General features: G+C 33.6%; 1 protein-coding gene across 1 annotated transcript in view; it reads left to right on the top strand.

Moving 5' to 3' along the window:
• Nucleotides 1–27,843, top strand: part of CFTR (CF transmembrane conductance regulator) — a gene marked incomplete at both ends in the record, with an annotated part of 159,650 nt that overhangs the window by 15,330 nt on the left and 116,477 nt on the right. Inside the window, 4 exons of the mRNA XM_081286845.1 lie at nt 8,507–8,617; nt 12,484–12,592; nt 23,901–24,116; nt 27,312–27,401. Of these exons, the coding sequence (XP_081142971.1) occupies nt 8,507–8,617; nt 12,484–12,592; nt 23,901–24,116; nt 27,312–27,401 (526 nt within the window). The remainder of the gene's footprint in view (nt 1–8,506; nt 8,618–12,483; nt 12,593–23,900; nt 24,117–27,311; nt 27,402–27,843) is intronic.

Below are 27,843 nucleotides of genomic sequence, written 5' to 3'. Positions count from 1 at the left end.
AAAAAGAAGTGGGTCTTTCTCTACCAAGGGACAGAGAAGTTCCAGTGGTGTTTATTTTGGGTGTTAGTGATGGTGTCTGGACAAGTTAGATGAACAAAGAGCCTCAATACAGAATTTAGAGTTTTGGAAAAAGGGAGGGAACAAGGCCAAATAAATGGAGTAATTGTAAAGCAAATGCCAGCAAAGTTAAATCTCTGCATCATGTGGAAGCTCTCTCTATCACTCATGTAAAGTATGTTTTGTTCCTACCTCAGGTAGAAGACAGATGGAACTTATGTTTCTTCTTTTCCTTTCAGCTTCCACTGGGGATGCTTGAAACTGTCCTCTAGAATGTGACTAACAGTAACAGTGCTGATGTCCTGCCAGTCACACAAGTTTCCCTCTGTAAGCTTTTAAAAATGCCTGCCAGTTATTACCCAGTGGCATTTCTACCGTAAAATCTTAAGGCCAATCTATTTCCCTTCTTCCTTATTTTCTTGGTTTCAAATATGTTTCGTATTGCCAATGGAAATACAAATTAGAAATTAGAGAGCCATGGTATCACTTGTCTTTCTTGGTTAGTAAAGAGCTCCTGAAAGTGAACTCAGACAGGATGCAGCAATTTCATAGGGCATTTAATCATTCTGTCTTGCCAGTTGCTCCAGCTACAGTCAGTTTTGTGGCTTTTGTTAGTGGCTTCATGCCCAAATAGACTAAAAATCAAACTCACATCATGGAAAGACACTCAATCTACTTTTCTAGAAGAGACCATAAATCACAAGGTTGTACCTTCTGTTGTCTTTCATGAGAGGTGGGTTTTTTGGTAGCATTGCTCACTGCTTCATTAATTCCTTGAGTCTCTTAAATCCAAGTCATAGAATGAGTTAGGCATAGCTGTTCAAAGTGGCCTTCAATGCCAATGGTGCATATTCCTTGTTTCTTTAGAATACTATCACCATTACCTACCCCTCAATTCACAATAGTTATGGAAGTTACATTCCTTGCTTCTGCGGGTCAGGAAATAAACCACTTACACAACTCATGTTTCATGGTACCAATTCTTTAATCTCTTGTGAGCTTTGTACATAGCCTTAAATCTTTTCCAGTAGCCACATAAGCATTAACATATTTGAAAGGACTTAGAGTGTCAAAGTTACTGTAAAGAGAATTCTTTTTACCAGTTCTAGAAGTATCAAATCAAACATTTAGAAAAATTCCAAAATGAACACTGACAATTGATTTCTCTGTGAAGTTATTCTTATTTTTAATTCTAATTAGTTATATATGACAGTGAAATGCACTTTGATACATCAAATATAGATGGAGTATAATTTCTCATCTTGTTGTACATGATGTAGAATCCCACAGGTAATATAGTTACATATGTACATAGGGTAATAATGTCTGATTCATTCTACTATTCTTCCTACCCCTAACCCCCTCCCCTCCCTTTACTCCCCTCTACCTAATGTAAAATAACTCTATTCTTCCCTAGCCTCCCGGCTTATTGTGAATTAGCATCCACATATCAGAGAACACATTTAGCCTTTGTTTTTTGGGGGAATGGCTAATTTCACTTAGCATGATATTCTCCATCTATTTACCAGCAAATGCCATAGTTTCATTCTTCTTTAAGGCTGAGGTATATTCCATTCCATATACCATATTTTCTTTATACATTCATCTGTTGAAGGGCACCTAGGTTGGTTCTCACAGAAGAAATACAACCGATCAACAAATATATGGAAAAAATGTTCAACATTTTTAGCAATTAGAGAAATGCAATCCAGAACTACTCTAAGATTTCATATCATCCCAGTCAGAATGGCAATTATCAAGAATACAAACAACAGGTACTGGGGATGTGGCTCAAGTGGTAGCACACTTGCCTGGCATGTGCGAGGCACTGGGTTCGATCCTCAGCACCACATAAAAATAAAATAAAGATGTTGTGTCTACCGAAAACTAAAAAATAAATATTAAAAAAAGAATACAAGCAACAATAAATGTTGGCAAGGATGTGGGAAAAAAGGTACACTCATACACTGCTGGTGGGAGTGCAAATTGGTGCAACCACTATGGAAAGTGGTATGGAATTTCCTCAGATAACTTGGAATGGAATTACCATTTGACCCATTTGACCCAGCTATCCCAATCCTTAAAATCCCAAAGGATTTAAAATCAGCATATTACAGTGACACAGCCACATCAATGTTATTCTTAATTATAGCTTTATTGGGATGCAATTCACATACCAATTTACAAGTATAAGATTCAATGAGTTTTTAGTAAGTTCCCCAGAGTTGTGTTCACCACCACCATAGTCAACTTTGGAACACTTTAATCACTCCAGGAAGAAACTGCATATACATTAGCAGCTATTTCTGGAGCCCCACTCTACCTCTTCCCTAAGCAACTACTAAGATACTCTCTGTGTCTATGGATTTGCCTATTATGGAAACTTCACATAAATTGAATAAAGTATTCTTTTGTGACTGATTTCTTTCACTGGGGGCAATGTTTTCAAGGGTCATCCTCATTATAACATGTATCAGCGCATCGTTCTTCTTTTTTGCAGTGATGGGGATTGAACTGAGGGCTTCAGGCATTCTGGGCATGTGCTCTACCACTGAACAAAACCATCTAGCCTATTTTAAATTTTATTTTTGAAACAGAGTTTGGTCTCTCTACATTGCACAGGCTGGCCTTAAACTTGGAGCTCCTCCTAGCTCAGTCTCTCAAGTAGCTGGGATTATAGGTGTGTGTCACTATACTTAGCTCATCATTCATTTTGTTGTAGAATAATATTCCATTTGTTGAAATATCCCTTTTATTTATCCATTAGTTGATAGGTATTCAGACTTTTCCGATTTTTGTCAAGTAATAATAATACTATGAATATTGGGGTACAAGTTTTTTTATGGGCATACATTTTCATATTTGGGTAAACACATTTCTTTTGGGTCTATACCAAGGAGTGAAATTGATGATTCTTAGCAAACTTTACGTTTATTATTTTGAGGAATTTAAAAATTGTTTTCCAGGATATCTGCATCATTTTACTTTCCCACCAGCAGTGCATGTGGGTTAGAATTTTCTCCACATCTTTGCCACACTTATTATTATTTTTTATTATACACCATTCTATTATGAATGAAGTGGATTCTCATTGTGGTTTTGATTTGCATTTCTCTAATGTCTAGTGATATTGAGCATCATTTCATGTACTTGTTGGCCTTTTGTTGTATATCTTCTTCTTTGGACAAATGTCTATTCATGTCTTTTGCTTATTTTAAATTGGGATTTTTTTTATTACTGATTTTTGAGTCCTTTATATACAAGTCTCTTATCAGATATTTATTTGGAAACGTTTTTGTTCTCCTAGTCTGTGGATTATTTTTCCACTTTTTTAAATTTTTTTAAGTACAAAAGTTTTACATTTTGATAGTGTCCAACTTATCTGTTTTTTGTTGTTGTTAATATTGCTTGTGCTTTCATTGTTATATCCAAGTATATGCTGCTTTTGAGATTAGTTTTAATATAGCATATTGAATACAAGAGTAGGCTTTGGTGTTATGGTATTGGTTATTTATTTTGCTGTTTTATTTTTTAATTCTGTCATTGATAAATTATTTAAGCATCTTCAGCCTCAATTTCTGATCTGTAAATTGGCTACCAAAATTTGGTACCAAGATTTATCTCTGGAGTTATTGTTATGGATATTGGAAGAAATATTGTATATGAAATAGAATTTTTTATGGATGTCATAATACTCTATTAATATTAACTATTATTACTGTTTTAATCCCAATAATAAACTCTATTACTCTGAGAATTAAAGTAAAGCCAAGCAGTATATATAAAAAAGCACATAATAATGTACAGTTGTAATGTTTTATAGTCAGCATTGAGTTTGGCTTCCATGAAAGCCAGGTAGAGAGTCATGGTACTTACCTTTAGAGGATCTGCAACTGAGATGTACATCTATTGGAAGATGAGAAAATTTCTAGTGTATTTGAATTAGTCTACCCAATGTAGTTTAGAGTAATTTCCTTTGTTCCTTAATTATTAACTATTTCATGGGAAAATGAAAAAGGCTACTAGTCTTTTGGTGTATTACTATGTCAGTGTTTGGAAGAAGTGTCATACAAGTGGAGATTTGAATGTGCTGTTTTATTTCATTTTCTTTTATTTGGCTAGTGAAATATAAAGTACTGTTAAATACCATGGGAACATGATTGTTTTATACAAACAAAATCATTTTGACTTTGAAAAGATCTGATATATGACCTTCAGAAGTTTTAGCAGATGTAAATGTCAGATGCCTCTGTTGGATTAATAAGTCAAATGTCAAATGGAAGATGATTATAAGCTTTAATTATGTTGCTTTTAGAGGACAAGTTTTATGAAAAATCAAAGCTTTAATAGTGGCCATAATTAACAATTTTTTTTCATTATAAGCAATAACAAGGAACTCTATAAGAAAAAATGAAAGTTCTAAGAAATGAAACAAATTAAATATAATATCGTGTGTGTGTTTTTTAAATAATGTGATAATTTATTTTTCCTCCAATAAATGTGAAACCTTTTATAGTTAAGTGAACAGGAAAGTATGTCTGCATTGCTAGGATTTTTTTCAAAATTAGTTTAACCCTTGTAAATTATAACGTTCTGTATACTTTATGGGTCTTTTCTACCTCATCATTAATAATTAGCTAGCTTCTCTTAGAGATAGTAAGAACTTCGAAAACGGTCACAATTTCAAAGTAGCAACATAAATCCATTGTCCATATACAGTGCTGGTTATGAAAAAAAGAGAAGGCAAGGTCAGCTGGGGGTGAGAGGAAAAGATGATGGGGATATGGAAGGCAGAGGAAAGCCAAGCAACAGTTGTTTTTGGTTGTTTCAGGTATACTTGCTCAGATATACCAGGATGTTCAATGATTTCTAATGAAAGGAATATCGAGGTGAAATTCCTGACTCTGCACTCTTGTACCCAGGATTGTTTAAAAGAAAAACTGGCTGGATTTTTGCATTAATTAATATTATAAAATGTTTAAGTACAGATGTCTGGAGGTTTTGTTTGTTTTGTATTTACAAGACTGGCTTTAGGTAGGCTTGGAGAACTTCTTAATAGGCCAGATTTCATTCAGTTTTACTGGTTTAACCTCAGAGAATAAAATTTTTCTCTAGGGTGATTTAATGGTGTCTGCCAAGCAACCTAAGGTTAATGAATTTTAGTTTTTATATATGATCTTAAGCTAAGTGTCTATTTTAGGACACAAATATAGGTTTACTGTGGTGAAGCTGCCAGGAAATACTAATTAGTAGTAATGATTATAGATGGCAACCTTGGGTCTTTAAACTGCCGAATTTGTTTGATTTGATGATGCTGGGTTATGGAACTCTTGATGACCAAAATCAGATATCATGTTGTAATTTAACTTATTGAAATGGCACAGATAACAGTGGAAGCTTTTTATAAAAGCAACCCACAAATTGCGTTACTTTGAAATGAGTTAGCAATTCATTTATGGGAATGCTCACCAGATCTTAGATATGAACCAAAGAGTTTTGTTTCTAGGAGACTGAAAAGATATAGTTTCTTAAAAATGCTTTTTGTGGGCTGGGGATGTGGCTCAAGCGGTAATGCACTCGCCTGGCATGCGTGCGGCCCGGGTTCAATCCTCAGCACCACATACAAAGATGTTGTGTCTGCCGAAAACTAAAAAAAAAATAAATATTAGAAATTCTCTCTAAAAAAATGCTTTTTGTTATGGTAGTGATATATAGTAAAATTCTACTTGCTTGTGAAGTCAGTGTTATATTTTAATAATTTCAAACATGTTAAAAATACAAAGTTTACTAATAGGTAGAACACATTATCTTTCTCAATAAATCTACAAGTCCTTTAGTTTCTGTCCTCAGTGCCCTTACCTTTGTTCGCAAAAATTCAGACATTTGACAGTGGTTTGCTGCAGCTGGTTTTTTCTAGCTGAGCCAATTGTTAACATATTTAGGAAGTTTGTAAGCTTGTTGTTTAACATAACCACTATTAAACATTAAATTGTTGAAACTTACACTAAAGTTATAAAACCTCAGAATAAATAATAAAAAATTAAAACCTCAGAAGTTCTCACTTTCTAATTATTTTATTATCTGTGCTATTGAGGTTATTTATGTTCAAAGTATCTGAGTGGTAAACCTACCATATTATAATATGCAACTGCATATCTCTTTCCAATCTTTTCAATGACTTCATATTGGTAACTTGAAATTGGTCCTAGTGAGAGTATTTACATCACAGAAAATGGCCAATGCCATAGGTCAGTTTTTTTTTCTCTTTCTTTCTGAAGAAGGAATTGTTAAATATTTGCCTTCATACCACTACTTGCAGCTGGCTAGCTTTTGTTCTCTCTGCTTTCAATGCCTCTTCCCAAATGTATGTCTAGCACAACTAATCATACTTAATTTTCTTAAATAGCAAAAGCTAAACATGGTAAAGGAAAGAATGAAGTCAAAAGAATGTGGAAAAAATCTAGGCTTTGACATTTAGTAATTCAGACAAGTTTAACATACCTGAGCATGATTTTTCTCCCTTTTTTCTCTACTCACATGACAAGCTTTTCACATTAAAGTCATAATGTACTCATGGTTGTGAAAGAGACTTGAAAAGTGCTGTGCAAGGTTTTACTAATAGCAAGCTTTTGTTTTACCTTTTTTACTTCTTGGCTTAAGTTTACCAAGGATCATAACCTAAATCCAATCCTAAATGTCTGTCTCTGTTTACCCCAGCCTGTCATTTATATTTCCAACTTCACCCTCCAGTATGTTGGTTGCTGGGATGCTGAGCACTAGGTGGAGGTGCCATGCCTTTCTCAGATGGTGCCAACTGCAGACATGATGTGATCCTGGTGCTTCTTGTCCTACGGCATTCAGATGGGCCTCATCTATTTTCATTATTTTTCTCCAGGAAAAATGACCAATGGATCAGACCCAGCAATGAAGACTGAATCTAATTATCACCTTTTGTTAAAGAAAGCTCTTGTTTAAATGCATATTTGCAAGTTAATGAAAAAAAGTGACATTAAGCATCACATCACTGATATCCTCATTAATATCTTAGCAAGAAATGATTGATAGAATTACTTAATTTTAGAGCTGGGCCTTAATTCATTTAAATATTTTATTTTAAAATTTTTTTAAAAAAATATTTATTTATTTATTCTAATTAGATATATATGACAGCAGAATGCATTTTGATCCATTGTCCACAATTTCAACACCACTTTTCATTTCTCTAGTTGTAAACGATGTAGCATTGCACCAAAAGTGTGGTTGAAAGACAAATTTTAGAAATATCAGGAACATAGAGTGGTCCCTGCAAAAAGAAGCCAGAGAAGAAGAAATGTGAAGAAGAATCCAGACCCTTAATGTCGAAGTGATGAGGTCAGACATGGAAGGCCATCTGCAAAGTTTTGCTCTGTAATAATATCAAAATCTTTGAATGTGGCATTACACTCGATTTTAAAAAATTCTGAAATGCCTCGTTAGAGTATTTGTTCCTATTATAAATTTATCTTTCCTCTCAGGGCTAACATGCTCCTTTTTGAGTTTTGGTGGTTTAACAGGGCATTTTGATGCATAATTAAATGAAGTGCCAATGACACCAGATTTTACAATTCTTTGGAACAAAGAAAGATGCTGAGGGAGAAAACATAATTTGGGGAATAATTAAATGCAAGTTTCCTTTCTTCAATAGATAAGGGAAATTTCACCTGAGGGAGTTCTCATTCTCTTAAATTTTATTTAGAAATGTTTCTTTGTCCATGATTTATTTCAAATTTTTCACCTGTCTCTTCTTCTTTCTTTTTAGATTTTCTTATTTCTGAAGATTATTCTGCCTTATCCATAATAGTTAGAAATGATATATCTGAAAACACTAGGGTATTCTGTTTAATTATTTTCCACACCACTATCACTAATTTTCATCACAAATTGTTATTTATTAGATGCCTAGAGGACAGCCATGTAACTATAGTGGAGTGAGGTAAAGAAACATAAGAGAGTTACAATTCCTACTCTCAAATGATGATTCAGACATGATAAGTAAGTCCACAAATTGATATAAACTACTCACTCCTAGCTATAGACTGTTCCTTTTATATATAAGTCTTTGCTGAGTACCTTGTTTTAGAATGACAGTTATGGAAGATGATAATTAAGTATCTGTTGTCTGTTTATCAGTCAGGTTTTGTTTTCCTTTGGGAAGTATCGTACCATCATTATTCCTGATCCCTTTGACAAAGAGATGGTCACATTACTTAAGCAGTGTTGATGTTTTATACAGGTGTATCTGGTAGGATATGAATTCTGTTATTTATATGAATTGACTTATTGTCATATTTATGCATGCCTCTGGTACTATTCACATGCTAGAAGATTTAAATTGGTATCAGATTCCATGTTTATGCTGGAAACCAAATCAAAGGAATACTTATATGTGCTCTGCCTCTTTCTGTTTTAGCTGGACTAGACCAATTTTGAGGAAAGGGTACAGACAGCGCCTGGAATTGTCAGACATATACCAAATTCCTTCTGCTGATTCTGCTGACAATCTATCTGAAAAGTTGGAAAGGTATGTACATGAAGATTGTTATTAGTTGAAGAGATACAGTCATATTATTAATTACTTAGAGATATAAAACTAGCATTTTAAAGGACTTAATTCTTAAACTGGCACATTTAAAATCAGAACATTTTATAGGCTCACTAAAATCTTGACCAGTTCAAGAATTAAACAATGAAATCATGACAGAAAAGCTAAGTATTTGCTTGAGAAATGACTTATTTTTGCAGAAAACACATTATTTACATTCTGAGAATTTATGTCTCTTTGAAGAGCATGAAGTGGATTTTATGAAGACTAAAGCAACATCATTATGAAGCAAATCATGTATTTTTGCTTCCAAAATCTTAATATGTGAATTCCAACATGGTTCCTGGGAAATCTGAAGGCAATGGTTATTGGATACGGAGATGTAAAAAGAAATCATATTTTTGAGTACCTATTACCAAAAAAGCACTATTATCTCCATCCTATAGAAGAGAAAACTGAGGCTTGAAAAGATAATGTCACTTGCCAATGAATAAATGATGAGGCCATGATTCCAACCTAGGTCTATACTGTCCACCTGTAGAAACACTGTTGCCTACAGTGAAGAACTTCCTAGAGTTCCCCTTTTGATGAGTATTGGTTAGGACCTTTTTGATTGCCAGTGATGGAAACCAAATTAATAAGTTTAAGTAAATAGAGGGAATTTATTGGCTCATGAAGTCAAACCATGTGAACATCTAGTTAGCTACCTGGCCTTAGGGAATCTGTGGAACCAAGGTCTCAAATATTACCTGGTGGCATTTGCCTTATGCTGATTTAGTCTCTCAGAATGGCTTTCTCCATGTTATGGGTCCTTACTAAAAACTCATTGCTTTCCCCCTTTATACACTAGAGAGAAAAGAGCACTTTGCCCTTGGCTGAACAGGGAAAATATAGAGACTCCAGAATGACATGCTCACTCCTTGGACTCATCACAGTAGTGAATGAATTAGTCTGGGTCTTGTGCCAGTAGTCCAGTGTCTAATACCAGAAAGGGAAATGGAATTAAAAAGGAAAATGTACCTGCCAATTTATTGACCAAAATTGAAAAGTTTGATAAGGTTTATGCTTTGTTTACCTTATTTTAATTAGATTTATTTCCCCTTTTTTGATATTTTCATGGAAAAGTAAGATATCAAAACATTTTTCTTGATTGTATTTTTTCAAAAAATATATCTAGTAGGAGTAGCAAATTCATATTTCCAAGACCAAGGGTCAACTTCCATTATTGAACACTTGTGTATAAGTGTCATGAAGGTATGGATTTTTTTGTTGTCATTGTTGTTGTTGTTTTTTTTCTGTTTTGTTTATGATGCATCCCCAAGTGCATAGAATAGAGCCTGTCATAAAGTATCTACTTAATAAGTATTTGTTGGGTAAATGAATGATAGAATGTGAAATGCAGCATTATATAAAAAACCAGCAACATTGTTGGAGAGATGAAATATATAAAGAACACAGTATAAGTATATTAGCAAGTTCAAAATAATATAGATTATACAGTAGATCAACCAACAAATCCTAAATGAATGCTGAAAGAAATATCAATCAGAGTAGGGTTAGGTTCATTGAAAATGTGTGATCTAAATATATTTTTTGAAATGGCCAAATTTTTTGAAGAGGACATATACTTAAATCTACAGACTATCTGGCCTAATATTTCTTTTCTTTTCAGATTCATGGCACCTCCTATTTTAATTCAATCTTTGAATTAAGCAATTTTGTTTCAGTTCAACAACTCTATGCCAGTTTAAGTCCATAAATTCTACCTTTGCTATTTTTGCTTTGCTCTTTGAATCACTTCTTCACCTTGTTATTCTTATAAAATTGGGATGTTGAATTTTCAAACTTTGAAATTTGGAAATAACGATATACCATTTATACTACTTGTTACCTCTGTACCTTAGGGAGTGACCCTGGCCTCACAAGTTGTATCTGTCTTGTGAGCAAGACCCCCAGATGGTTGCCATGTGGTTGTGGTTGAGGTTGAGGTCCAATAGCCCCTCTGGCTGAATTTTGTGACCATGGAACTGAAACCTCTACATCACTGCAGTGTGCAAACCACATATTCATTCTGTGATTGTAATTAACATATGGACTTTATAACTATAGAACTTCTGCCCTCCTGATTCTACTATGGTGCTGCTGGAATGTACCACCTTAGTCTTGCTGCTAACTCTTCTCAGTCTATAAATTGTTCAAGTCCTACACATTAAAAAGTTCCCCAACCTGGGTTGGGGCTATAGCTCAGTAGCAGAGCCTTGGCTAGCATGCGTGAGGCATTGGGTTTGATTTTCAGCACCACATAAAAATAAACAAATAAAATTAAGGCATTATGTCCATCTACAACTACAAAAAAAGAAAAGTTTCCCAACCTGACCTTCCTCTCAGTTACCACTCCATTCTTTTTCTGTTTCCTTTCATAGCTAACATTTCTCTGTTCTAGTCTCTATACTTCTTTACTATCTATTTACATCCCCACTTCTAGGACTTTGGTTCCCACTGTTATCATATTTCTAAAACTACATTGACCAGAATCAGCAGAAACCCTTTACTCATCGAATATAATTGTACTTTTCTATATTACTTCACTGTTGTTCACTTCTTCATCTTGAAGCTATTTCTTTGGTTTATATTCCAACCCTCCTTCCTGGTTATCCCATTGGATACATTCCTGCTTTGATAGATAGAAGGTGATTCTGCTCCATATTTGATATCTTACCCTATTTTTTTTTTTTTAGTTACCATATACTATGGATGAGAGGCAAGATACACGCGTGTGAATGAAAAGTGGGAATGAGTGTGGAAGGCAGATGGGAAAGGGTGACTGGGCTTTATAGATGAGTGGTAGTTTAGCAACCTTTTGGAGGAAGCCACAATTTATGCATAGAGACTTCCAAGCTTGTCTTTAGATCTAGCTATTTTCTCCCTTTAAAGTGAAATAGAACTATGTCTACTTATGGTAACTTGATAGTAATGGGAATAGCCATTGATAAAATGCAAAGCCTTTATCTACTTCTTTAGTTGTTGCCTGTAGTTCATAAATTTTTTTCATTACCATCTAGTTTAACAATTAAGATGAAAGTAATAGATAGTTTATTCTCTTGCAAAGAAAAACAGGAGTTTTATTAACAGAGATCAGTGGCAGTGGCTTAAAATAAATACAGTCAACTGATGTTCCTATAATTTTTTTTTAAATAAAAATGTATTGATTTCAGATTATCTAATTCTGACTACAAAATTTATGGTATTCTTTCCTCATTTTTCAAAGAATTTTACTCTGATAAATGACTTCAGTACTTGAAAATGAAGTTTGATGATTTCGATTTTATGCCTCTACTTTTTAGAAACAAAGTTTAAAGTTTTTCTCATGTTAATTCACAGAAGAATCCACCTGACATTCTAACTTGTTTTTGGTTTGACATTTAAATGTTGTAACATCTACCACAGTTCTAAAAAGATAAGATTAAGAAATGAGGGAGAAAAACTTAGAGTATTTATATGTTTAATTTATTTATCTTGTTCCAAGCACAGCAATGTGTATTCATAAGTGTCGTACTTTCTTTGTCCAACCATTCCTTTGCTCTTAAAAGCCCACCACTTTTCTTTAACACACACAATATGGCCTTTTCATGAAATCAAATCCCTGAAGAATGATATATGATGCATCTGCCACATAAGTAGTTGAGAAGTTGGTATTGGAGAGTCTCCACAAAGTTTTGTCTCTAATCATTCGGGTTAATCTCCTTGGATACACTTGTGTGAAACAAGGTATGTTAAGGGAGAGAGGACAACTTAAATATTTGCACATGCAACTTATTGGTCCCATTTTTTTTATTCTTTTGCAGAGAATGGGATAGAGAACTGGCTTCAAAGAAAAATCCCAAACTCATTAATGCCCTTCGGCGATGTTTTTTCTGGAGATTTATGTTCTATGGAATCTTATTATATTTAGGGGTAAGAATCTCTCTTGTAAATATATGATGAATAAAATAATTATATTTTTGTGATTATAGAAGAACTAAGGCAATCTGGTGAGCCAGGGTAAAGAAACAAAGGACTAATCCAACTTCAAACACAAAGAAACCACCTAAAAAAGATTAGTGAAAATCCTCTGGAACTAAGATGTTCCTGAACACAGGTGGCACTTTACAATTTAAAATGGGTCCAGAAAAATTAATTACTTGTTTAAAATTTTTTCTTTTATGATTTCAAATCATGTTGTCTTATCAGTCCATGAGATTACCAGTGCCTTTATTTTTCTGTATTCAATAGGAGAATGTCAGGAAACATTGATTTTCAGGAGACAATGTCAGGAGAATTAGGTCAAATTCAGTAATTTATGCATAGGAATATTTGTAATATTTTCAAATCATATTTATATACTGAATTATTTCAAAGAAACATAGCAACAATTTCACATTTGGCAATGAGATACACTTGCAATGTATTTTCTAAATATTCTGTGTCGTCTTCTTCAGTGTAAGAGGGGCATGATTGAAAACCCAGGTTTTTAAGGACCTTGGATGTTCCCCAGTTGCTCTCGAATGTGACTCTATTATTTTATATATAATCTAAATGGCACTTTGAATCCTTAGTTGTAACCTGAAAAAGGAGGTGACAAGTGGGAAATGTGTCCAGACTTCAAGGGATGGCTGTGCACAATATTGCTTTGGGATACTACAGAGCATATGAATTGACCTGTGTTTTATTCATATGTCTTTCTGCTTCCTGGAGGTAGCAGTGTCATAGGCTGTCCCAATGAAATGCCATGTGAGTTACACTGCTTTAAGAATTTATTTCATACAGTCCAGGGAAAATTCATTTAAAATTTTTCTTGACAAAGATGAGTACAGTTAGGTCCAGAATGTTTCCTAATGGTCTTGATAATCTCTAGAAAAACTTTCTGGCTTTTATAGATCTACAGATTTTATATATATATAAAATATAAATAGAGTCATATATGTTGATCTGTCATTTAAAAAGCCAAAAGAATTTCTCCTAGGAGGTGTGTGTGTGTGTGTGTGTGTGTGTGTGTGTGTGTGTGTGTGTGAAAGAGAGAGAGAGAGAGAGAGAGAGAGAAATACATATATTACAGAATCCTGAAAAAGTTGTGGGAAAAATAATTTGTTAATTAACATGACTTAGCTAACTCAAGAATTAATTATCTTCATTATATCTTTGAGGTCTTTGGGAAACAATTTTTATTCAGTTGAGACCTAGAGTGCTAAGGGAAACCTAAGGGAAAGGAATGGAGTAGGTGTAAAGAGGGGATAAGATCTTAATGTCACATCATTTAAAAAAGAGATTATGACACCATACATAATGTATTAATTATCCATGGATGAAGTGAGGTAGAAGGCATTTCTGAGCTATCCTGAGTCCTAGGCTACATCTCTGGAAGCAGCAGAGAATTTGAAGGGCAAAATATATTTCAATTCATACTGGTAACCAACTGATTATCTACTAGAAAAATGATTCTGGTAGGAAAAGCAGCTGTGAAGTGTGTTTGATGAGAAGATATGGAGAGGCTATAGGTTTTTAGTCTTGTCAAGACAGTTTTCAGTCATAAAAATATTGAAAATCAAGTCTCAAAGAATTTAGATAACCACATTAGCTATTTAGACCAGTGCAATTTTTCCAGATATTTGATCTCTTTAAAAAATTAATCTAATAATTACTTTTAACATTTTAATAGACACATAATAAGTTGCACAATGTAGAGTGTATGGGGTAATATTTTGATACATTTGTGTGGTATTTAATGATCAAAACAGGGTACTGACCTCAGACAGCTATTATTTCTTTGTGGTGACAACATTTAAAATTTTCTCTTCTACTTATTTCAAATATACATTAAATTATTATTAACTATAGTCACTCTACTAGAATTTATTCTTCCTAATTGTAAGTTCATATCTATTAACCAACCTCTCCCCATTCTCTTCTCCCCTACCCTTCTCAGCCTCGTTAACTTTGCTCTTTTGTTCCTTAGAGGAAAAAAAGAAGGAGCAAAGATTCAGCCATTAAAAAAAGACCTCTATCCTTTTAAGAACTGACACCAGTGCCTGACTGTTGTTTTCTTTCTGTGCATTCCTCCTGTTCATTAAATAAGCAGGGATCATGAAGCATGGATTATTGACATGGCTCTAACACTATTCTTGGAAATAGATGGCCATCACTTTCATATGTCTATTTTTAGTCCCTCTACATCATGATAATTGTGGTAAAATAAATATTTGGTTGTTTTCAGGACGAATACAAAAAAGTACTCTAACATTTGCTGTTAATTGTGAAAGGTTAAGAAAAAGGAAATGCCATCATGAAAGAGCTTATCTTTCTGCAATTCTGATATAATTTTAATCATATTAGCTACCGCTTGTCACCATTAACTCGGCACTTTTTTTTTTTCTTCATCTGACTCAGCCGCCAGATACAACATTGTGTTTTAACATTTAAGACTCCCAGCATAGAAAAGAAGATGGCTGTTCTGAGAGTTATTTAAGGATAGTCTGAGGGAGGCTAAGTAGAGAGCATCTGAAAGGATATTACTTGGGATGGACGTCATTATCCTAGGTACTTGTATGACTGCACATACGGTATAACACTACATCGTGTACAACCAGAGAAATGAAGTATATTATCAGTGCAACGTAGGTCAGACTACTTTTCTTAAGTCCCAGGAAGTTTAAGGGCATAAAAATGTCCTGGTAATCATATTGTCAGGGTCCGCAAGTCCCACAGACTGCATTGTAAAGAAAGATCTTTGTCTCTTATGTTTGGACAAAACATTGGACAGGCACTTGAAAAGGAGCCTACTGATAAAGAAGGGAGGGTGTTTGGGGGAATTCTTCACATGGACAGGCCCTGCCTTAGGCATTTTGGCTTATGGATATCCTTTCCATGTGATTAGATCCCTAAGGACTGTTCTCTCCTGCAAATCTTCTAGAGTCCTGCCATGTGAGATTCCTTTCTCATCTTTCTCTGTCATCACCCCATAACCCCATATCTGGCTGTTTCTCTGACCCTGGTGGTAACTTGCACTCTGAGCACCCTCCACTCCTCTTATATCCTCAGTGTTTTTACTCCCTACCAAAACTGGTATCCCCATCCTTAAGAGATTGTGTTGCCCATTGCTCTCCACATCTTCTACCAGATCCTGTGACAAGAACACTTGGCATTTCAAAGTGTGTCAGAATTTTATTCTTTGAAATGTAGGAGATTTTTACTTACCTTTAAAGTAACAAGTAGTTGCTTCTCAGATAATGTGGCTTAATTGGTCTGGAATCGGATCTGGGACAGTATATTTTTGAAGTATTCCCCAGGTGATTCTAATTATCCAGCTGGGCTAAGGACCACTTGTAGATAAGCACCAGTATGTACCCTGAATGACAAAACATTCATTAGATCTAAAATGATGGGATTCAATGTGTTACACACAGAAATTTTTGCTTGTTTTCTTAATGAAAATTCTGGATAATTTTTAAATGCAGCAAAATTAATTTTAACTCTTTTAATGACAGAAGGCAGCATTTCTCAAACTTTTATATGCAGACAGTTCACCCAAGGATCTAGTTGAGTCTCGCTCACCAGGTTTGGGTTGGGACTTGAGATCTGGTTCTAAGAGCTTTCAGAGAAATTTGCCCTCAGGCCACATTTTGAGTAGCTAGATCTTTGAGGGTCATTGTAGAATAAAAGGCCAAGTTAGAAGGAAGAGTAGCTGTGCGAAAAATAGACTAATTATGGGGAAAGATTCCTGAATGAAAGTGACAGCCATCCCACTGAGACTAAAATGTGCCTTTTATCTGACAGTTGCAACCTTAGCTGTTAACTTTGTGCTCCTTCCCTCCAGCACCCCCTCTTAAGACTGGAGAGGGGCAGATGTCAGGGGCATGAGAGGGCAAAGCTATAGCTAAGAGGGGCTCTATGTTTTTCTTCCAAGACTGCAACAGGGAGAGATGTTCCATCTTTTCTTGTGGAAACTTTGCTATAAGGTTGGTTAGGCTTTTTCAGGTACTACTGAAATGGAAAGGTGCTCTTAAGAGCATTTAAGGGCAAACCTAGGCTAACCAAGAGATCCAACACCATGTTCAGTAGAAGATTGTGTCCAAGGCTAAAGACATCTCCTGTTCTTACATCTGAAATTTCAGAACAAATAATATTTGTAAATTAGGAACTGGCTGTGATTGTGTTTTTAGAATTGGGATCAGAAAGGAGGTTGGGATATGATTTATCTCACCCATAGGAAAGAGAGTAGTCTGTAGCATATGAAGTTACATCTATGTCCTATGGTTTCTGATGGATATGACATGGTCAAACAACATATATTACATATGATACTATCAAGTATGTATTTTTTTCCCAAAGGTGCAGCATTATTTTTCTGACTCTTCTGAGATAGGTTTATGCTCTGGTGACATAAACCCATTTGACAATTTTGGGAAAATCTAAGAACTTGTCTGGAACTCAAGTTTCTTTAACTATACAGTAACAAGGGTGATAGTACAGTGTGCCATCTCTAGAATCTTTTCCATTTTTAAATTATGTGTTTGTGAGATGGGCCTAGAGAAATAGAACACATATTGTTATATTGATATTAATTTAAACCTTGATTTGTTAGATTAATTTTGAATTGATCATGACGTATGAATTGGTAAACAAATAAGAGATTGTCATGTGCCACAGTCTGGCTGGGCACAAAATCACGAGCCACTCAAGCAGGAACAAACTTTATTTCTGAAATTCCCGCCAATGCCACGCGAGCTCCTGGGAAATATGCCGAATCACACACGCGGCCATATTTCTCCCGGGCCACACTACACCAAACAGAAAGGTCCCTCCTCCGGAAATCCCTCCTACCGCATTTCCCCAACCAATGGGAACTCTCCAGGAGTCCCGCTAGAGCTCCAAAGTAGCAGGCTGAGGCGGACAGCAGGGGTCTAATATCCAATTGAATGCAGATCTTAACATAATCATATCATCTCAATGGCTTGCTGGAGTCACATTTCAACCAAAAATGCCATGTGTCATTCCTACTTGGCTATGGCTCTCAGCAGTCATGTTGTGTTGTAACATTTTCATGTTGATTTAGGGTTATGGATACACAGGTGAGAGCTTTGGAACCAAAGTCTCTAGTTGAAATCCAAGTTTTGCTGGTCAATAGCTGTGTGGCTTTGGGCAAATTATTTAAACTGTTAGTCTTTGTTTATTATAAAGTAAAGACAAATGATGGCATATATTTCATAGCGTTGTCATGAAAATTAAATGAGTTAAGCACATGGAATAGATCCTGTTATATATCAAATGTTTAATATATATGTCATCATTACTATATTTTTAAACAGATTCTCTACCTAAGTGCACAAATACTCATTATTTGTATTTACTTATTTTTACATACATGCTTTAAGCAAATCTTGAAGCAACAATTTGATTTTTATAGTGCACATGAGAATATTTTACCAGTGTTTAAAAGTGATAGCTAGATTCTAAGCATTACTTCAGAAATATAATTAAACTTAACATTTTAACACATATTCCATTATTGTATACCCATTCATTGCTATGTCTGAAAACCCAGGAGCATTGTCTTACAGAATACAAAGGCTATTTTCAGATTTCTAGTGAAGACATCACCAGTAATCATTAAGGAAATTAAATAGACACAAAAAGGTAGCAACAAAAAACCCACACAAAAAATAATTTTTGAATTAGGCATTGAATCTTAAAACATAACTCAAAGGTGTATTTTTGAAACTGTGTTCTTGGTGTGGTGTATATATGTATTTGAAAGTACAGTTTTGGCAAAGTAAAGAAAATATTTTAAAAATATAAATTTTGAGCAACTCTTTAGTTCAGTAAGCATGAGTAGGTTTTTGTTTACTATTCAGAATATGGGGAATTCTTCCTTCATCCAAAAATTACCATAAGACTCTAGTGCATCAAGATAAATCAAAATCTGACTCTCATATTTTCCCTGTCAAAATCAGAATTTTAAGACTTGACTTTGATATATAAGCCAGTATATCTTAATAAGTATATCTTAATATGTTTACTTTCTTCCAATTTGGTATACATTAATTCTTTTTATATTTTATTAATTATCATAAGTATATGAAGTTTTCTACCCAAATTTTCATCACATTTTATGAAATAATGGGATAAGCACTAAAGATTAATGATGTTTATCCTTCCATTTTTTTCCTCCATGGGAATATATACTTAATAAAAGGAAGGTAATCATTCCTTTATATAATGTACTATTAATCTGCTTTTGCTCTTAATGTATTATAAATGGATTTCAATGTCAGTAGATGTTTTTCCACCTAATTATTTAATAAATTATATGACTGTAGCATAATTTATTTAATTAGTTCCTACTTGGATATTTAGATTGTTTACATTTTTCACTACTGTAAATAGCCTTTAATAAACATCCCTTTAACTAAAACCTAAATCTTACCAGATCTTCTAGACCCAACCTAAGTGCCAAGTACAAATAAATTGAAAAGAGGTGCTCATTTACTCTCCTAGTACTATAGTGTGAAAAGTCAGTTCTCACCAACAATAGATGTTATTATTTTAAAAATGTTTTAAATTACTAACTGAAAGAGTGTATATTTTTATTTGCGTTACATTTAGTTGCTAGTGAGTTTAAATTTTTTATATTAACTGCATTTCTGTTTTTATGAGTTGTCTTTTCATGTTCTTTGCCTCTCCTTTGACTTGTAATTTTGTTTCTAGTAATCTTTTGCTTCTTTTTTTTTAAGCCATGAGAAGTTTAATTTAAAGAAAAATTTGTTGCCAAATCTGTGCATCTTTTTGTTTGTTTTCTGCTTTGGTACTGTACTTTAATGAAGGTCAAATATTATACAGGCACATATCTGTTTTTATTATTTTATATTTACATTTAAATATCTAACCATTTGGAAGTCATTTTGATGTATATGAAATAGAAACTTAATATTTGAAAAAGGACTATTGAGTTTTTCCATCATTTATTACATAATCTACTCTTTCTTTATTAAATTAAAATGTCATACTTAAATATGACATTTAATATAGATTAAAATATTACATGCATTTAGACTCGTTTCTGGACTTTTCAGGTAAATCACTCTATTTCTTTGTTGTCATATCTTATTATAACTCTTATTTAATGTCCAGTAACACATGTTATTCTTATTTCTCAAATTTTATTATAAATTTCTTTTTGTGTGAAAAATATCTAAAAAATTGGCATTACAATGTCTCTTTTGTCATATTGTTTCTATGAATGGGATAATTATCACACTAATTATCATGTTTGGTATTTAAGAATCTATTTTCTTGATACAGTCTAGATCACTTAAGGTATTTAGGCAGCAATGGCCTACACTGATAATGATATGTTTTTATTCTCCTTTCCATTATTCATATTCCAGTCATTTTTTTTTTTTTTTTTTACTGAATTGCATTAGCTGGAAGTTTCCTCAAAATGTTAAGTGGTCATAATAGCTGATATTCTTATTGTGTTTTCCTGGATCTAAATGTAATGCTCCTAGAGTTTTATTGACTATGACCCTAAGTGTTGTTTTGAGGGAGAAATTGTTTCTCATATTAATGAAGTATATTTATATTCAGGTTTATTAAGGACATTCATCAGACAGATATAAAATTTATTAAGATTTCTTTCTCATTGTTATTGAGATAATCATAGTTTCTTCTCTAGTCTGTTGGTATCCTATTAATTAATTTCTGATTGTTAAGCTATTCTAGTATTCTTGAGACAAAGACATATAAAGTATATTTAAAATGAGAAGACATAATGATGATGATATTACTAAGTAACCACACCCAAGAGAAAACAACGTAATTTTAGAGGTTCTTCAATTAATCATAGTACTTATATTAGAAACAACTATGCTTTGGGTTTAAAGTGGTAATCTTTAATACAAACTTATTTTGGGATAAACTCATATTATTTAATATAACTATGTCCAAAATGATTCTACATATGGATGTGGGCAATCACACTTAGCTAAGGAATCCTTGACCTGTGCCAGGGTACTACACAGACTCAGATCATATATTCAGAGATATTATTGCTGGAGGAGATCTTCAAGATCTGTTTGCTCCACCTCTCAGTTTATCAGTGAGAAAAACTATCCAGGGAAGGAAATTGGATAAGGTGACAAAGAGGGAGTAGTTAATGTACTAGGATAAGAACTTGAGTTTCATGATCCTTAATTCATTGCTTATTTCACTGTCAAGTTGATGTAAACATTGCCATTAGGCTTTATTATTATTATTTAAGTGAATCATTAAGTGAATTCCATCTTGGTTTTTGTATAAGAAGTAATAAAATATTTTATTAAATATTCAAATAACTTTACACTTATCCTCATTCATGCAAGGCTTAGTTTATTCATACTGTTTCATGAGGTGGCAAATCAGGAAAGTTTTTGTGTCTCTGAAAATAGTCTAAGTGACAGAGAACTTGCAGCTTGTATACACCACGAATATAGGGCTGTTTCTCCAGGGGTGATTTTTATAAAGACTGTACTTCATAGATTAAGCTGCATATCAGTTACCTCTGTTTTCTTTTCCAAATAAAAAAAATCAGGTGATATGTGTAATGGTTCTATTGTAAATATTAGAGAACATGCTGCATAAAACAGATTAGTGAAAACTATAGGAGGGTGGGGGATACTTGAAGTGCTGATTTTGTCCTTGAATTGTAACAACTCTATGTGGTGGTGAGGATTGTGTTGATTTGCTATTAGCAGATGGTCCTTTTATTGGAATATTTCTACAAAAAATAAACTGTATTTTGTTCTATGAACATGTGCCCTCCCAGAGTAATACCATCAGCATGTTTGTGAAATTGTCACTGTCATTCGTAGGATGAGTATGTCCTCTTTTGGTTGAGGCAAAATGACAATAATGTAAAATTGACATTTCATTCAGCTTAATACTGAATGAAATTTTAAATTTTTGTCATAAGTTGTGACCAAATAAAAATTCAGCAAATAATTTTATTGTGATAGAGGTGGCAGGGAAAAATTATAATGGGGATTCAATAGCAGGGAGTTTTGCTTAAATCATTTGGTAGGAAAAAACTTATGCAAAACTGTACATTTCTAATTTGAAAAATTCTGTGCCATAGCTCGATAGCTAAAAATATTTCTCTTTTACCTCAGTTTGCTCTTTTTAGCATTGCATAGAAAGGAGTTATTCCTTAGAAGTATTTGAGTACTTTTGCTGCAATATGTAGTTATAAGTGGTTCTATATTTTTTGATATAGTTTTTAAGAGGAACCTCTTTCTCTTTGAAATTGGTTCTGAAAAAGAGAGATTTTTTTTGTTATACATGATATAAGCAATTGATTTCATAAACAGCAGTCATGGTTCATACTCTTCCAATTATTGTCTTACAATGATCAAGAAATGATGCTTTATCTTGTATGTATGGGAAACACTAATGTTCCCTGCTCCCTGCTTTATGGCCAAACAGAATACTTCTAACATGAGTAGCACATACATACAATTCAAAAGAGTTATTTTATTTATTTATTTTTGGTGCTGGGGATTGAACCCAGGCTTGTGCATGCAAGGCAAGCGCTCTACCAACTGAGCTATCTATATCCCCAGCTCCAAGAGTTTTTTTTTTTTTAAACAAGTTTTCTTCAGTGAATTTGGTAGACTATTAACAGGTTATATCTGGCCAAGATGCTAGCAGTTTCTTCTCAGTATCTACCTGTTTGAGGTAATCGAGCTCATATTTAAAATATGATTATATGAGAGAAAAGAATTATAATAGTTCACATTTGTGATGACTTTGGAAACTTTTTTAAGAGTTTCAATTTTTTTATATTCAGAGTCTTAGTTTATACAGTTATGAAATAAAGTATGAACTACAGAATGAGTAGCTACACAAAGCTATGTGTAGATTATAATTGTCTATGGGGAATGAAGTTGATGTAGAAAACATGGCTATCTGTTGAGAATGTGAGGGCTAGTACCGGGCATTTGCAATTTAAAAAAGACATTGTAGAGAATGGGGAAAAAAGCAAATTAGGGAATAAGTGGATATTGCTGAGAGTAATGCTAAGCAATAATAGGGTGGGGACAGTCAGGATTGGAAATATCGCTTGAAATGAAACCAATGAGTATAACATCTTTTTGTAGAATTTAACCCCAGATTCTCCTTTTACTAGGTCATTGTTAGACAAAATGAGGGATTACACATTTTTTCCTTATGAAGGAAATTTATCAAGATGGGTAAGAAGAATTAGGCCTCCTTTTACAAATCTATTCCTATATTTTCAGGAGAAAGGATAATGAATTGGATGGACAATTTGTTTTTGTAGTTGATCGAAGACTCTTGAGGAGTTGATGAGTTGTTGGGAACTGGCCTAAGGTGGAGGAACTGGACAGACTTCTTCACTGAAGTCCATGCTATTCCAGGTTGAGAAGGGAATGGTATCCCTGGTGGCTGGCCTTAAATTCCACTGGTGCTGACATGCTCCTCCCTCCTGTCACCAGTTCTGCTATGTGGTAGAAAGCCTTGAGTAGCTGTGTTCATCCTGAAAATGAAGCCATTGCTCAAAACACTTTTGAAAACTCTATTTTGTATTATTTCATGTTGACTCTTTGGACTCAGTTTCAACAACTGTAAAGTAAAAATAAAAAGACCTACTTTGACTCCAAAAGTTTTATGAAATTAAGTGGGAAATATTTTAGGAACTGTTCAGCACCGTGTAGGTGTTAGTGACTAACAAATCATTTCAGAAAGTATACCTTTACTTTGTAGTCATTATCCACCTTTAAGTTAAAAATATACATAAACTTGTCTTCAAATTACTTTTTCTATGATCCAAAATTCAAATGTGTGTGCATGTGTGTGTGGGGTACTATGGGTTGAACCCAGGACTCATGCATGCTAGGCAAGCATTCTACTACTGAGCTATACCCCCAGCCCTTTGTATTTTGTATTTTGAGGCACAGTCTTGCTAAATTGTGCAGGCTATGCTCAAACTGGTGATCCTCCTGCCTCAGCCTAAGTAGATGGGATTACAGGTGGGCGCCATCATGCCCAGCTCAAAAATCTTGTTTGAAAGTATCCAGATATAAAGACAGTGTCCGAAGTTTCATAGACATTTGACCCTCTCTGGAACCCCATTTTAAGTCCTTCTGTAACGATTAAATCTTTTATGTTGAAATTGTTGAGAGCATTTTATGAAATGGAAATTAACTTCATTTTCTTTGTTTCTCTCCTTCTTCAGGAAGTCACCAAAGCAGTACAGCCTCTCTTACTGGGAAGAATCATAGCTTCTTATGATCCAGATAACAAGGTGGAACGCTCCATCGCCATTTACCTAGCCATAGGCTTATGCTTGCTCTTTATCGTGAGGACACTGCTCCTTCACCCGGCCATTTTTGGCCTTCATCACATTGGAATGCAAATGAGAATAGCTATGTTTAGCCTGATTTATAAGAAGGTAATACTTTCTTGCACAGTCCCCAGAGTACATGTATTCTCCTTGGCACGTGTCTTAAATGCCACAATGTAGGTAATGAGCTGATACAAGTAAGGGCTAAATGCTGAAATTAATTTCGTATGCCTGTGAAATAAATGACAGGAATAACTAATGTTTTTAATTTTCTTTGATAATTCAGTTACTTCAACTGATATCTATTAAGCATCTTTTATAACCTGTCTGTATTGTAGGTTTAAGTTTTAGTCATGTTATTCATGTTTTTGGATTTTTTTCCCCTCGATGCTTCAAATTGCTAGGCAAGTGCTCTGCCACTGAGCTATACTCCTATCTATCAATATTCTTGGAATCCATGATTCCTTGCTAAAATAGCACATAGTGTGCATAAAAATCAATGCCAACATATCATTTGATGGTAAAATGCCATTTGCCTGTCTTTGTGTTCACTAACAAGAGTATAATGTGCTATCATTATTGATAAACCAATCAATGAATTTCCACCTTAACCAGTTGTCACCAGTGGGGACCTTGTTTCAAGTTGTGATATTTATCCCGTTTTATTTTGAGTTGGATCTTTGTTATCCTATGAATCTGAAACTTTAAAGTTTTTGAAACAGCATATGCATGAGATCATAAGAACTTACTCTGCTTTTCTGTGTGTAGTATCCAGACAAGAATCCAAGTTGCTAAGGCATGATTTAGGCGAATTCAAATGAACATTTAACTATCTCCTAAACACAATTGAAGGTCATTTCAATGGCACATGCTTTCCTCAATTTGATGCAATACCATATGTGATTGCTTGGTTCTATCAGGCCATTAAAGAAAGCTGTATTGATTGAATCATTTATATATTGCTTTATTCTTCTTTTCTTTTTTTCTTCCCCCAGTATAAAAACTTTACAAACTTGGCTTATAAGGGGTATGGATCTGGAATTCACCTGCAGCAAACAACCCATAACACTTCCATGATACACATACAAGGTCAACTGTGCTGTAAAACCTTGATAGCCATACTTTATTGTTCAAAACAGCCTTTTATGGAGGCAGAGGCAAAAAAAAAAAAAAAAAAAAACAGAGTCAGGTTTAATAGAATCACCTTAACTGCAATCTCATAAGTTCACAAGTCCCAGAAACACATGGGTGACAAAATAATAAAATGTTTATTTTGATCTAGAAATTTTGCATAACTCAAAAATTATTAGGCATTATTTGGTACCTATATATCTTGCTATTAAAAATTTGAATTTAGCTTAATAATATTTCTAAAAAGTACTTATTATCATAATCATAATAGCTAATGATATGCACAATAAGCTTCTAAATGATTGAGGGATGTGATCTCATTTGATCCATCCCATAACTCCATATGGTAGGTACTATTATCCCTATTTTATGTATTAGGAAACAAAGACTTGGAAGCATTGAATGTTATTCAAAAACTACTTTCAAATATCAAGATAGATAAATCACATTGTCTGAAGTGGAAGGGTTTCCAACCATTAGGGCAAATGAAATAAGGATTGGAATATAATCATGAAGAAAAAGGTAAACAAGGTCAAATAAAGAGCAAGGCTAGTTGTCAAACATATGTTCTTCAAGTAACATTTAATGAAAATATATGTGCTTCAGATTCAAAATGCATGAAGGAAAAATTAAAGGCTATTGCATTTATTCTTTCTCAATGTTGAATGCATGTGTCCTTAACCAGTTTGCTTTATCTTGCTAGTTATTTAGTGTCCTTCATTGGCATCATCACCAAAGAATGTGATTTCATCTCCATGTTGCTCTGACTTGGCCCCTAAAGTAAGCCTTGTCTTGGCTCTTCTCAGGTCTCACTGTTACCTATGGCCAAGCTATTCATCTTCACAGCAGAGACATGTTGGACCCTTTCTATATTTCAAATTTTGTACTAAAGCCTTTTGTTTTGTTCCAAATTCTGTAACCATAGCACATTATACTGGAAATAATGAATGTAAATGCAAGCAAAATTGAGTTTTGCCTCTGAATTTAAAGAAAGCAGAAATAACTAGATTGATGAATATTCACTAAATGCTTACTGTGCACAAAGCTCAGTGGGGTACCCTGTGTAGAACTCAAGTTCAAGCCATATGTAAACTAGCTCAGTGGATCCTTGCCCCCAGTATTGCTCTGATAATGTTTTAGTATTAACTTCCTTGATTCTTTAAGATACTCTCCATGATTCCAGATGAATCTGAGAAAATATTTCTAGACTGTCTAACCAGAATTGTGAACTTTCTCTTAACTACTCTATTAATTTTTACTTTCCTTAACTAACTCATCATATCATACTTATTTATCTACTAGGTTGCTTTGAGGCAAGAATTATGTTTTAATAAATTTTAATTCCTAAGATATCAAGTATAGTGATTTGTATCTACTAAAGGCTCAATAAATTTGTAATGAATTCAATTGAAAGAAATATTAGACAGATGCTTTCCAGTCAAAGCCATCTAAAAGCAAATCAATTCTTATTAAATTTTGCAGGCAAAGCATTACTCGGATCTTTTTTTCTTTTAACCATGCTCTTTCATAATCAGAATTGATTTACTTATTTTAATTATTTAGCTTGTACTTAATAAGTAAAAAATTAAATTATCTACTTAAGTATTTTTCACGTACCGCTGCATTTTTCTTTATAAAATTTAAAGATTTTGTATTTTTAATATGATCTTTCACAAAATATTTAATAATTCAACTATTCATAATTACTTTTATTGACCCTATTAGTAGTTTTATACAAGAGTTAGTATAAGACTTCATAAAAAATTCAAGGCCAAGCTTTTAATTTCAAGTTTCACTGCCTTATATTTTATTTTTTTAAAAATAAAAGCAAATGAAACAAAACAAAACAAAAATCAAAAACCCCACATCATGTACATGGATATTTAAGAACAATATCATTCCTATTATAAAAGAGAAAAAAAGTATTACTACCATCTATACACTAGAAAATAAATAGATGTATGTCCGGATCAGTATAATATTTTCAGTTAAGAGAAATATTTATAAATCTGAGAAGATCCAAAGCTAGATAAAAATAAGTAAATAAATTTCATTACCTTTACTTAAAACTGCATACACATAGCCTAATTCCTCATCTTTATTATAATGTTACTAATAAATGTATTTGTCTTTTTTTGGTTGATATTACCTAACTTCCCATTTTTCTTTTAGACTTTAAAACTGTCAAGCCGTGTTCTGGATAAAATAAGTATTGGGCAGCTTGTTAGTCTCCTTTCCAACAACCTGAACAAATTTGATGAAGTATGTACCTGGTGATTAAATCTTTTATGTGATATGTTAGAAATCATGCAACCCCAAAGATGGAGTTTTCCTGTGTCAGATAACAGTAATAAGTATTTAAGTCTTATTTATCCCTGCCTTGGCTATTTCTGGGAATTGAGAAAGCTAAATTGTGTAGCAGAGTGCCATTCCGAGGTCTGGTGGAACTGTCCAACTCAAAGTCACCTCAAGTTGCTCTTAATAAGATTTTCAAAACTTAATTCTTATTAGGCCTTGCTTCCTTTTAATACTCTAAATTCATTATTTACTTTGGCTAAATATGATACTGCGAGCAATTCTTTTTCTGTGCTGTCTTATGTGACAAACAGATTCAAGGTCCTTGAGGACAGATAATGAGTTTTATTTACCTTTGCATTTCCAGTACTTACTGTAGCACTGGACCCAATCAAATGCTAAATAAATC

Source organism: Spermophilus citellus, assembly GCF_964194105.1.
Source record: "Spermophilus citellus genome assembly, chromosome: 3".
Lineage (NCBI taxonomy): Eukaryota > Metazoa > Chordata > Mammalia > Rodentia > Sciuridae > Spermophilus > Spermophilus citellus.
Note: the sequence above shows the minus strand (reverse complement) of the source record. Positions and strands in the feature narration are given on the sequence as shown.